This window comes from Centruroides vittatus, unplaced genomic scaffold, assembly GCF_030686945.1.
Source record: "Centruroides vittatus isolate TY-2023 unplaced genomic scaffold, ASM3068694v2 contig_923, whole genome shotgun sequence".
Lineage (NCBI taxonomy): Eukaryota > Metazoa > Arthropoda > Arachnida > Scorpiones > Buthidae > Centruroides > Centruroides vittatus.
Genome location: NW_027122610.1, coordinates 106,389 through 119,618, shown reverse-complemented (window position 1 = coordinate 119,618; position 13,230 = coordinate 106,389). Strand labels below are relative to the sequence as shown.

At 32.1% G+C, this 13,230-nt stretch overlaps 1 protein-coding gene across 1 annotated transcript; it reads right to left on the bottom strand.

Annotated features, from left to right (window-relative positions):
• Positions 1-3,080: 3,080 nt before the first annotated feature.
• On the bottom strand, positions 3,081-11,018 carry LOC136984564 (nucleoside diphosphate kinase 6-like). The gene is made up of 6 exons (XM_067281608.1): positions 10,773-11,018; positions 9,110-9,212; positions 5,543-5,582; positions 5,373-5,456; positions 5,176-5,252; positions 3,081-3,616 (listed from the first exon to the last, which is right to left on the bottom strand). The coding sequence occupies exons 1-6, from the start codon at positions 10,860-10,862 to the stop codon at positions 3,420-3,422; spliced, it is 591 nt and encodes a 196-aa protein (XP_067137709.1). The 5' UTR covers positions 10,863-11,018; the 3' UTR covers positions 3,081-3,419.
• Between the last annotated feature and the right edge of the window lie 2,212 nt (positions 11,019-13,230).

Sequence of the window (13,230 nt, the reverse complement as noted above, 5' to 3'; positions counted from 1 at the left end):
TCTCTAGTTACGACTGAATTCCCACGTCATCTGCGTCTATATCTGATGGCGTACCGCGTGGAACCTTATGAGGAACATCCCAGATTATGCCAGCAATGTGGGAAGTTGGGACACACACAAAAATTTTGTAGAGGTATCCTAAGATGTAAACGATGCGGGGACCCGCGACATGACACAAAATGTACAGCAGAGACTACTCGTTGCATAAATTGCAACAGTGACCACTTATTCTCTTCACCTCAATGTCCCAGAATACAGCATGAAAAGATCATATTGCGATACCAACGTCGGTACAACTGTTCGCGCAAGGACGCGACAAAAGTAACCTGCAGACGCTTCTTGTATGGACCCCAACTCATAAAGGGATGACAATAAACGAGCAAGCAGACAAGTTGTTAAGAGCCAGCCTTGTAACAAACATATTGTAACAAAAGACTAAGTTTTTAAGTGAAACTTGGCACGCAGATACGTCTCAAGCAGATATGGAAATGGTTAAAGTTATAGCGTAATGCCAGCAAAGGGCGTTAAAGTGCGTATCAAGAAGCTCGGAACGACATCCTGTCTATAGTTCACCTGTTGCAGAGGGACACTATATCACTATAGATGGCTTTAAGTCACAATCGAAGACCATACAAACAACTAACCGAGTTTGAGACAAGGATCGTCGGGTTGAGAAGCCTGATGGTTATCTCGCTAATTAGCCCGCCACTTAGGCTGTTCTGACAACACTGTGAGGTTTTGGTGATGTTCTTTTTACACTAAAAAACAAATTTTTTGTGTAGGATCAATATAAATTCAACAGTAATTGGCTATTTGCATTTAAATTCGTTACAAAGTTTATAAAATAATTTGAAATTCATTCAGAAAATGTAAATTTCTATACAGTTATAGTCTGTTAAATATTCAGTAAATAATAATTAAACGCAATTATTATTTTAATTATTTCTTTGCTAGATAAATAAAGAATATGTAATCAGTACTGAAGACTTGTGTTATATAGAAATTCTATGTACTGTACAGTATTAAAACTCTTAAAACTCATGATTTTAATCTTGTAACAATGACGTGTTTGGGAACTCGAGCAGAATGAAATGTGAAATTTCAAAATATATTCACCATAGATAAACGGTCCGAAGTACGTCAGAGCATTGATTCTGCCACAGATTCTTGCTATTGGTATAAAATCCTCCCATTGACCAAAATACGTTGAAATTGAAAACTCTTATCCGGGTGGTGAGATATAGGACCAGACACATCTGGGACAGACTGCCCAAGAAAAATTTGTGGATAAAACTATAAGTATTGGTTTAGAGGTTTATCCACTCGGTAAATCCACTAAACCAATCGGGCCGTTAGTCGCGAGTTCGCGTCACCAATCACTTGGAGTTTTCGGGTTTCTTCACTTGTGTAACATCTAAATATGCACCAATTTCCCATAGAAATTCCTCCTGGGAGGCACCCCCTCTCGGCAGATCGCTCACATGCAGTGTTGCCTTATTCTATCAATCCAATTTAATCCTTTAAAGTTATAAGCTGATTCCTGAATCACGTCGACCATACTGCCATATTTTTTGGTTCAGTACTGGCAAAAAGATATTTTTTACAACATACCATAAAAGATGCAGCTTAAAATTAAGATAACAATTAACATACATTTGTAATGTAAGACAAAACAAGGAGCACAACACTAAAGAACTACAAAAAGTACAACAGGAAATAAACTAAGCTAGAAAGGGAACTTGTGCGCCCTTGGGGGAGAGCACAAGACCCTTGTTGTGGGATATGAATGAAAGTAAGTGATGTTACGTTGTACGTGCCCGGACGACTTGCAATGGCCAATTGTATCCTTCCGAAATTGCCACTCTCATAAATCCATTCGTACCTATCGCAATGGGAAATTAAGTGCATCGGCGTTTGTTCCTCCTGCAGCTCGCAGTACTGGCTGTCTTCAACGTCGAACGTGTGCACATATTGCTTGAAATTTCCGTAGCCTGTAAGAAACCGAGTGAGGTTAAACCATGGGGAAAGGTGACGAAGGTTTCATATTCTAGGATAATTAAAAATTATCCGACTTTCTAATGGTCAGTAACGAATCAGGCCCTTAATGTGCCACGAGCGCATCAAGTGCTTGGTTTCCAGGCCTCGTTGTTCTAAATACTAAGTAATGTTATGAAATCAATTTATAACTTAATTAAAATTTGCAGCGAAAAGTTGCGTAACTTTCCCGGCCAAAACTTTAAAATTGTACGTAGCGCCATCTGTTATGACATCTTATTTTTAAAAAAATTTATATTATTAATTATTATAAAATGCCAAAAAGCTAAATTTTGAGGGTAGAGATGATTTATAAAATAATAATAATAAAATTTTAAATGCTAATAACGAGTAAATTCTTCATGAAGTCCTACGCCACTGGACAACCAGTCTGTCTCCCTCACACTGTCAAAATTTTATAGCCTCTATCCTAATGCTCAAACCTGCCTGCAAAATTTCAAAAACGATTCTAATAACAGACTAAAATACAGCGGATTTTACTGTTTTTAATGGATCCTTGAAGTTGATTCTAATAACCAGTGATCACAATAAATAGTGCTTACTGTATATAACATAATACACGTATATTTATTGTATAAAGCTCACTTTAGAAAGGGAGCAGTTAGTGAAAATGTTTTCTATCTTCATCCACACTGAGAGACAACAGCTGAGACAACTGATTTTTCACTTTACCAAAAGAACTAAATTTTAAATACGAATGCACAATGCTCAAGATGGGACTGAAAAGTACGAGGGCTGAATTTTGAGCCGAATCGGTCTTGAATAGCAGCCAGTGCCGTAACTAGGGCGGTGCCCAGGCACAGGGCGTAGACCCTGGGGGGCTCAGAAATGACCTGGACCAAGTTTCGGGTCATAGTTTTGGGGCATAGTTACAGATGCTTGTACCGGGCACATAAAAGGCTAGTTACGGCGCTGATAGCAGCATATGGATGCCTTTAATGCTTTGGTCATCCGGCCAACTGACACTTTCGTCTATTTACAGGCAGGCCGGAGCCAAAGTATTAAACAAAACTATCAGACATGAATTATATTTTAATCAATTTTATTACAATAAACAAAACGTGTAATACAATTAATAATTAAGTCAAAAACAACTGTACACAGTTCTATATATGAGATGAAGTACTGTGAAATCACAGGAATTTAAGTACAGTGTTTGAAATCTAAATCTAATTATGTTTTTTCTCAAATGTAAAAATGTACATAAATAATATATTTACAGGGATTTAAAGGATAACTTCTATACAAAAAAATTTTAGATAAAAGTTGATGAGCATTTTTTTTTGTCCTTTTCTTTAGTTTAAAGTATATTGAAAAATATAAAACTTTGGTATCAAATGTACAAAGTATACTGTTAATTATGGCTAAACTGTCCCCATGGGACGTTTCGTGGTAAACGACATGTCTAACATGGGTGTTGGGATAATGGTGTGGATCCACTTTTCCTTATCCAGCATGGCTTGCCCGTTGCGATATAACGGTTCTTGTTTCTGATACCAGCTGACTGCGTCGAAATTCGGAAAGAAAAATCCAATTTCTCTCCTAGCAGAGTCTGGCGAATCTAGAGAGACGATTAAAAACTTCATTTTTAATACAACTCTACTTAGAATATCAGTTTAAAATTTTGCATAAAAAATTAATTATTATAGAATTACTTCTACACAGGATTGTGATAGAATAGATGCCCCTTTTGCCTTTTTCTTTTTTAACAAATCAAATGTATAGAATATTTGTTTATTAATAAATACAGCTAATAAGAAAACGTTAACAAGAGAGATTCTAGAGTATATCTGTATATTTAAATTGTAAAGATTAGTGAATAAAATATCCAAAAATTTTTATAAAATCAGTGTAAAGTAGATCAGATTAGAATTTTAAAATTTCCGATAGTCTATACGTGAAAGATTCAAAACAAGACTGAGAAAGAAGTACATTAATATATTAAAATAAATTTTAAAAAAAATAAGATGCTAAACAATGATGATAAACTTATTTTATGTAACACTCCAGGCTCAGTAAGAAATAAGGAAGATGCTAGAAAAGGACAGATATTCCGCAAGACAACTGTTAACATAACTAGATAAGCAAGCAAACAGATTCCACGTGAAAGTGGAAAAGTTAGTCGACGGCATAAAAAAAATAGGCCAAGGAGAACATCGTATTACATTTTCCTTGTCTGTCACCACAACGACTTGTATTCAAACAAAAGAATGGTTATACAGAAAAAGTTTGTTGTGAATTTACTATTTACTTTGGTTTATTATTATTATTATTATTATTTTTTTGACATAGATCAGATTAAATAATAATTATTAATTGATTAATTCTTAGCAAGCCCATTAAGTGCTCGAGCACTTAATGGAAAAAACTGCCCTCTAGGAGGCCAGATATGTCAGGCCCGACGAATCCAAACAGGCCACCTCCGGAAAATCCCAGGTTTTTCGAGCCATCCGGATTCAAACCCAAATCCTCGGAATGGTAGGCTGCCACTCGGCCATTTGGCCGTCTGTCAAATGTGTTTATTAAATGCCAAGTCATTAAATCCTAGCAAGTGTTCACTATTAGAATTTTAAATTTATATAATTTACAATAGATTTCAAATATAAAATTGAAGGGCTTAGGGCCAGAACTACATATCCAACAAAGTCAATATGATGAGCTATCAACAAAATTAGCCTTTAAAATTGCCAGTAAATTCAACAGCAAATATATATGATTTAAACAGTTAATAATAGACTATATATAAATCAAGTTATAAATCAATAACAGACTATATTTTCAAAGAGTGGAAAGAATGAAAATCAGGACTTGAAGGGCCTAGAGCCAAAACCATGCAACTATAAAATGATTTTAAAATTTTCTTACACTTGTTTGAAATTCTAAACACTTATCTAATTCAATCTTATTTTTTAAAAAAACTTTCTACATGAATTATTACTACGAAAGGAAATTTCATCGAGATACTAAAAGATAGTGAACATATTCTCTCAACAGGCTGATGACCGAAAAATAAGGCACCAGCCTACCCAAGAACCCGAGATCAAATCCAAGCAGTCAGTTGAAAATAAATAAATAAAATAATAATATAAACATATTTTCACAAAATTTCATCATTCTCACCTGATCCGTGTGTAGCATTTCTAGTATCCGTCAAACCAAATCTGGCACGTATGGAATCGGGAGATTCGTACTGTGCTCTGTAAAATCATATATAAATTCAATAATTCGGTTTTGAAATTATTAATACTACATTTTGATAAACTATCAATTGTAATTTCAAGTCTTGCAACTAAGTAATTAAAAAAGTAATTAATTACTTGAAAACTTTTGTTGGTCCCATCAATTTTCTCCAATGTTGAATTGCATTTTCACGAGCCAATACGTGTACCGATATCATACCACTGAAAAATCGAACATTGGCACATTAGGATCATTTTAAATAAAAGGAGAAAAACTTATTTCTATTATTACTTTTGAATATTCTTACCTGGACATAAATGAGACCAAGCGTTCAAAGAAGAACTTATCTATTAATAAAGTTAAAAATTCATTCGTAAAAATATATTAGTATATTTTTCTTTATTATTTTTTTCACTTTTATAAGAATAATTCATTACTTATTTGGCAATTTATTGAGAGAGTTTTATTTTATGTAAGCATAGAATAAAATCATTCAAATATTTTCATGAAATTAGCGAGGTCGAGGCCAAAGTTTTAAACGCAAAAACGTGTATGTCGGACATTCGGAGCCGCTTTCCCGCAAGCCTAGAAGTTTGACAATGGCGTTTGGAATGTCGAGCGCGATTCGACTGACTTACCAAACACCATTGTCAAACTTCTAGGCTTACGGGAAAGCGGCGCCAAACGTCTGATGTACGTGTTTTTGCGTTGAAAAGTTCGGCCTCGACCTCGCTATTATTTTCAGAATATTCAAAAAATAAACTTTAAGTACCAAATGAATGAAGCTTTATCACAACTTTGAGTAAATAAGTGCTAGAGTTACAGAGAGTGTTTATTTACTAGGGGCTCTGCTTTGATCACCTTCATGCTTCATATTGCAAGTGACTACGATTTCTGAGGATTCGAAGTTAGCAAGACTGAGCTTTGTACTACAACTGAATTGTTGGAAAGGAACCATTCTCAGCCTGTTACAATCAAGGAACCAGACAAATTAGCTATATTATTGATCCAGAAAAAAATGGCAGCAAGAAAAAGAAGAACCCGAGATCTATAGAAACTTACAACCTACAGAAAATTTTGACTGGAATTAATAGTTGAAGAATAAGTGGCATCAATCCTAGCTTAGAACTGATTTGTTTTAGTACACAATAGTAAGGCAATGAGATTACATTGATTCCTGTACTAATCAATGCAACTGACTGCAATACTATTATGTTATGCAGGAGAGGATGCATTGAGCAAGACAAGACAAGACAAACCTTCTTTTTTGTTATAAAAGAAATCTGAAGAGCATCTAAATGTTTCAAAGACAGTACATGTTGCATGACAGACCTTTTGTATTATCTATAATGTCTACATCATTATTTTGCAAGATGAAGACATTGTAAATTTTATGAAAAAGAATCAATTTTGCAATCTGCCATGTACAATTACAATAATTTGTCTTTCATTTGTATTGATTTGCCATCTTCAAGGATCTAATCTTGCACAAAACTTAGTTCTGTGCCAAGGTTAGCTTCATTTTGTACATTATTTTGAATATAAAATCTTTTACCAGTGAAATTTAATCAAAAAAAACCCTCAAATTTAGTGCTTTTTTATAAAGCAAATACATTAATTTATGTATTTTTAATGAGAATCAAAATTTTTGTAGGAAACTCAAATAATGTAATGAAATTAAGAGCTTTTTCAACCAGACATTTTCTTTGGGAGAATAGAAAACATTCATTTCGGATCAATTTTTAACCTTTAGAATTTAATCACATGCAAATACAAATTGATACACACCATCTCTAATAAATTGGGATAGTCATTCTAAATTTTATAGCAAGAAAATACTTTGGAATAAATTTTAGAAAGTTTGATGATGTTCCAAGAAGCAATCAACTGTTCTGCATCCGGATGGAGAGACAGAAAGGTGAATATATGTTCTAAGCAGAAACACAAGGTTAATTTTCTATTCAGAGATTTTAAATTTAACTTAAATGTACACTACAGAATATCATTTAGTCCTTTAAAACTCAATAATGAAGTTCCTGCAACTAACTGAAGTTGTTTTCATAGTTAGATTCATAATTCAGAACCAATATATTATTAAAATATCCTTATTTGATTATTATTTTGTGAACGAACACGGGACTAAGAAGAGTTCTCGTGTCGGATGTTGCGACCGAGGACGAGCAACGGGAACTGCTACTCGACCGAATTATTTTTTCTGAATTAAATTTTGAGTAAATTGCTATTATTATTTATCATTTTATTTAAAAATTATGTAATTATTTAAATGACATACAAGTTCATAAAATAAAACAAAATAGTGTTTATAGTATTTTAAAATATACGACATATAAATTTCTATCACAAAGAAAAAAAGTTTTTCATTAATTATTTGGAAAATTAAATAAATAGCTTAACAAGAGTTTCAAATGTTAAAAACTAAAGTTTGACATTTTACGTGTCGTGGAAACAAGTAACCGGTTAAAAATAACCTAGCGGATAGCCGAGCCATCCGTATCACGGTCCAACAACATACTGACCTTCAAGACTATTAAAAGAGAAAGTATGTATCTGGAAAGTGCAGAACATTGAAGAGAGTTCTATAAATTTTAGAATCTGACATTTCTAATAAATAAATGTACTTTTCGGGATAAATTTAGTTAAAGTTTATCAGAATATTAAGAAAAAATTATACTTCTATTTGATGTAACAATCAAAAACTTCATTCAAGAACTGTAGAACATTCCTCATTCTTATACATCAATGTACTTGTCTTTCAACACTACCTTAAACGACATTATATATTATTGTTATTGAAGTTTACTTTATTAGTTTCGTAGTAGACAGACAAAATAATCATTAATTATTACACAAAAATTTCAAAACTTGCTTAATAACAGAATGAACAAATGATTTCCTGAGTAAAGTGCAATCATCCCTATACCATATAATAAATTGTTTTATTTGAAAAACAAAACCTCTGTACAATTATAAGCAGTAGATAAATTAAATGTTAGTTTGGATTATAAATAGCAGCAGAGCTTTTTCTTTGTTGCCGACGTATGTCGAGACTATAAACGTAATTCTTCGTACAAGAAAAATGATCGAAACAGGAATAAATTTAATACTTAAAAGTATATTCTTTAATTAAAAAGATTTTTCCAGAACGAAAACATTTCAGATAGCTTGAGCACATTCCAGGTTACGCACACAAGAAAGGAAATCGACGAGAGAAGATAGCAGATTGCTACTAACCGATACATTAATTCCGCTAAAAGATTTGAGATAATCGTCACAATCGATGTAATATTATTAATAGTAATCGTTACGTATCTAATAAAAATGAATGGACGTGCAATATACTGGACTTTTACATTGTAAAAATGTTATAACATTGATATAGATAATAAAAGTAATATTTATAATAGAAAATAACAGATAGATGACGATAAATTCGAGATAACATTACCGATTTTTACATTTGATAAAATGTTAACAATGATAAAATATTACATCTCAACGTAGAGAAAAAGAAACTAAATTTAAAAATTATCTAACAAATTAATCCAGGTTATCGCCGACTCCAAACATGAAGGAAAGGTTACATTTTTTCTTTTTTATCTTATATTATAAACACGAACTTTAGGTAGAGTACTGATACGACCTGATGATTACAAGGATTAATCTGCACCACATGACTTCTAAACTTAAAAAGATTAAAATTTATCTTGCAAGTTATATAGACTTATCTACAAACTATTTATACTCTACGAAAACATGCTGAAAACAGAAAATATTTTTAACTAGATTCATGTTAAAACTGCAAACTTTCTAATTAAACTTAATTAGAAATAATCATTGCAGACAAGAAACTTACTTTTGTGTTCGTCGTAGAATCTTTCCGCCTTCTCTCGACTTAGTCTGGTGGTATCGGTTTGGATAAAATAGAAATTGTTATCCAGAATGATCTGCCTGATCATCTGAAAATAAAATTAAATACTTTATTTCATTTAATAATTTATACTAAGGCTTATCTTAAACTCTCGCATTTCTCCACAATCGATAATACTTATAAATCCTTTGCCTAATCGAGAAGTTTGGAGTCAAAATCGTGGAAGATCGACACTTAATCCGCCACACCAGGTAACAAATATTAAACTTCAACTAGTATATTCTATTTCCGATACTAATATTTATTAAATATATATATTTTAAACAGTTTCCTTATTTATCTTATCCATTAAAATATGCCAAAACATGTTTATGTAACAGGATCTGCAAAAACTGGTGGCACAAAATAAAAGTACATAAATATTTATGTATTATATAACAAAAAAAAAATAAAAGTTTATAAAATGTCAAGAAGGTTATCAACTTTGTTTTTTTTTCCTATTTTTTGAAGTTAAGCATATGTTAATTTATTACTACTGCAAGCAAAAATATTGCATATGTATAAACATTAATATTAAATACATCTGTCAATCGAAATGATTTTAAATTCTCTCCTCCGAAAGGATCGTTCTACGGCCGAAAATTTTATTACCGCTTTAAATAAGTTTAAGTGAAGATGTTTTTGAAATGGAAACAGCAACTTAAACACTTCAAAAATCTTGGATCCATAATATTCTTTATTCAAATGTCAAAATATTCACACTTGTAGTTTGACCAATAGTGTTATAAAGACAATATATTAATCATTTTGTCCGTAGTTCGTTTCTGTTTATTACATTATCGACTACAATTGAAATGACAAGATTACGGTTAGAGATTTAATTTTTAATTTTATTATTATTATTCGTAAACCGAGAAAGCGCATCAGTATCAACGGTTTTTAATAATAACTGCGTATAAAGATTTGATGCTTTTATTTTAAACAAGAACAAGGCAGGTTTAAACAAACAGCTGAAACATTTCAGAACCGACTTAGTCTCCTGGGAATTCTATAGGTAAGACTCGACGGATCTTTAGACACTGGGTCTTAATCCGTATCTGCTCACAATAGGGAAGTTGGAGAATTTTCCCTCAAACCCCAAGAAAATTTAAGAGGTTTATAGTAGTTACTACTACTATCAATGTGTTATTCTTGCTGCTTTTTATTAATAAAGAAATGTTTTGTAGTCCAAAGATGGTTAAAGGGGTCCACCCTGCCCTCAAGACCCATAAAATCAATACATAACCTGTAGCCTATGTAAATCTTGTTTACATAAGCTGCAGATGAAGATCCAACGCTGTAGGTTAATTTGTAAACCTTAAATTTAATGATTTATTAAGAATAGAAAATTTTTAAAGTCGTTTAAACAAAAATGTATAAGTAAATTATACACAAATTACCTAAAAGTTATTTGCACGTGTAAATACAATTAAACTTCGTGTAATTAATATATTAAAAGGAAAATACAAAGAAAATAGCAAGAAAAAGTAGAGATTTCTATTAGGAGACGAACTGGCAGGTAACCAGAACGGTCGGTTGCTACCAAGAAGTGAATGAAAATAAACTAGAACAAAGAAAGTAAAGGCAGGAAAAAATATGGATTCCTTACTTGTATATCGTGTGGATGCCTACACACATCGGGCTTCAATATGGCTAGAGTCAGTTGAAGAGGTTTGGCTATTTTACTAGCTGGATTCATTTCGCTTCGGTGACCGATTACCTAAATGATACGAACAGACACGTTGGACATTTTTAAACTGTTTATCCTCATGCGGGAAGTAAGAGCGTGATCAGCTGACAACTGTGCACGTGATATTTCGCAGTCGAAGGTTCTTCTCCATAAATGATCACGTGCGCCTAAAGCGCCGCTGATAAACAAATTGTTCATTTTTAGAGAAAAAAAAAATATATATATATATATATTTTATATTATAAATATTTATTTCGTTTATAATTTAGATTTATTTTTATCGTATTTTATTTTTATATTTAAAAAGTACGATTATTATTATTAATTAATTATTTATTTATTTAAAAATATGTATATATACAAAGAGGGCATCATTGATCTTTTAATTAATAAACATCGTTTGATTTTTTAAATAAATTTTTATAATTAATAGTGAGGTTTTGTAATTAAAATTAATAATCGTAAAGTTGATTAAATTATTAATTTAGAATAAGTAAGAATTATTTTAAGCGTACAATCACGTACAGAATATCGCGGATCACGTGATCGATAAAGGCCGCTTTAAATCAACGACCTTGGTTTTAATGTAAACATCACCGTTGGACTTTGTTACCTTTTTTTTAAATATTATTTTACTCTTTTTAAAGCTCGTAAGAATGCGAAAAACATCCCGAAAATATTCAGTAAACACGCTCATAACTGCGAAGAGTTAAGATTATGAACGAAAATAGTGAGTTGTTACTGCGTAAACCTAGACCCAGTTCGACATATTATTTTAAAAAATACCAACAACAACAACAGCTTAAAATAATGTTGTCTTGTTTGCGTTTACTTGAAAAACTTTGCCAAAAAAAAAAATGGCGGCGAAGGAAGAATTCTCGTTATCACAGTTTGAACTTTGAATTCGAATCTCCTTGATAAAAATGAAAGTCACGTGTTTGTTACGATCCCTTTATCAATAGGCTATAAGCTACTACGAGATTAAAAATGTATACACTCGCAGGCGCAAAAATATCCATCCTTATAGCCTATTAATTAATTAATAAAAATATTCAGGTTGAAGCCTTCCTCATTCGAAGATTCGTGTTCTTAATGGAAACGTAATCATCTAGTTTTTATGACGATGGTGTTTAAGCCTGAATGCACAATATATAAATTTATAGCTTTGCCACGATAACAGGTTAAAAGCCTTTTTTAAAACGTGGCTTCTAACTTTTAGGCTAAATCTTACAGTAGGATGCGTGACAGCCTGTGGATAAAAATATAACACATAATCTCCTATATTTCTTAATGAATAAGAACGTAAAGGCTCATCTACCTTTCCTAGAAAGGTTGCGAATGTAAAAAGCCTTATTAACATATGAGTAGAGCGGCCATATTGTTATTCCCAAACCAGGATATTATTTAGGGGAGTGAAAAAATGGATGTAAAAACGGTTAAACTTAGATTGTTTTTTTAATATATTGACCTAAAAAATCGGTTGTATTGCACTATAAAATGGTTCTATTTAAAATTTTATTCTATTTTTGACGGTTAAAAACAGGAGAAATCTGGATGGTCCCGGAAAATCGGGACTTGTGGTCACCCTATCCCCATGGGAATTTAAAGGCTCGTCACCTGACTTTCATAGATTTATATAGAAAGGTTACGAATGTGGCTCGATCTAGAATTCGTTTCGATTCACTAGACATTACAGAAACATTAGGACTTCTGCGTGTTTAACTGTTTTTATATGTATTAATTCATTTTTCATCCATCTAATCTAACTTCCAACTTTATTGGCTGGCATCTTCATTGTTCAAGTGTCATAGAATCCTATTTTGTGCGTTTCGAGTTATAAAAATTCGTAGATAAGGTCCTACTCTAGAAATTCTAGTTCTACAAACCCATTTATACAATTACAATAGAAAATAATTAAAAAAAAAGAAAACATTCCGTAATTAGTTACATCATTATGAAGTAAACACTTTACGAGTGACACAAAATTCATTAGCTTCAAATTACGCACCGTTCCACTCGACGTACAAATAACGAATTAATGCAAATTTCGGTGCGTAACCGTTCGAAATTCAATAATTTAATATGACTTTACTCGACGTAACACTATATTCTAGCGTAAAGTCTATACATAGATTACATACAGACGTACGAATCGGTTCGTGCTTAAAAATTCGCAATTGTTTAATACAGAAATTGCATTAAAAGTCAACGAACCGAATTAAAACGCAGAAAGCGCAAATATATCACGTGATTCCAGAAAAAAAATTCCATTAAAAACACCTCAACGTCACCCTCAAACACAAAAATAGTATTCTAGAGATAACATCGGTTCTAGTATTTAGAGCATCCGACTCTAATAATAAAACCACGATGTATA

What these genes read in the sequence shown, in the direction of transcription:
- LOC136984564 (XM_067281608.1), bottom strand. Translation starts at nt 10,862, where the DNA reads ATGAATCCAGCTAGTAAAATAGCCAAACCTCTTCAACTGACTCTAGCC. An exon ending in TTGGTCTCATTTATGTCCAG is followed by an intron (nt 5,457 to 5,542) that starts GTAAGAATATTC and finishes TCGATTTTTCAG; the next exon opens with TGGTATGATATCGGTACACG. An exon ending in AAATGCTACACACGGATCAG is followed by an intron (nt 3,617 to 5,175) that starts GTGAGAATGATG and finishes TCGTCTCTCTAG; the next exon opens with ATTCGCCAGACTCTGCTAGG.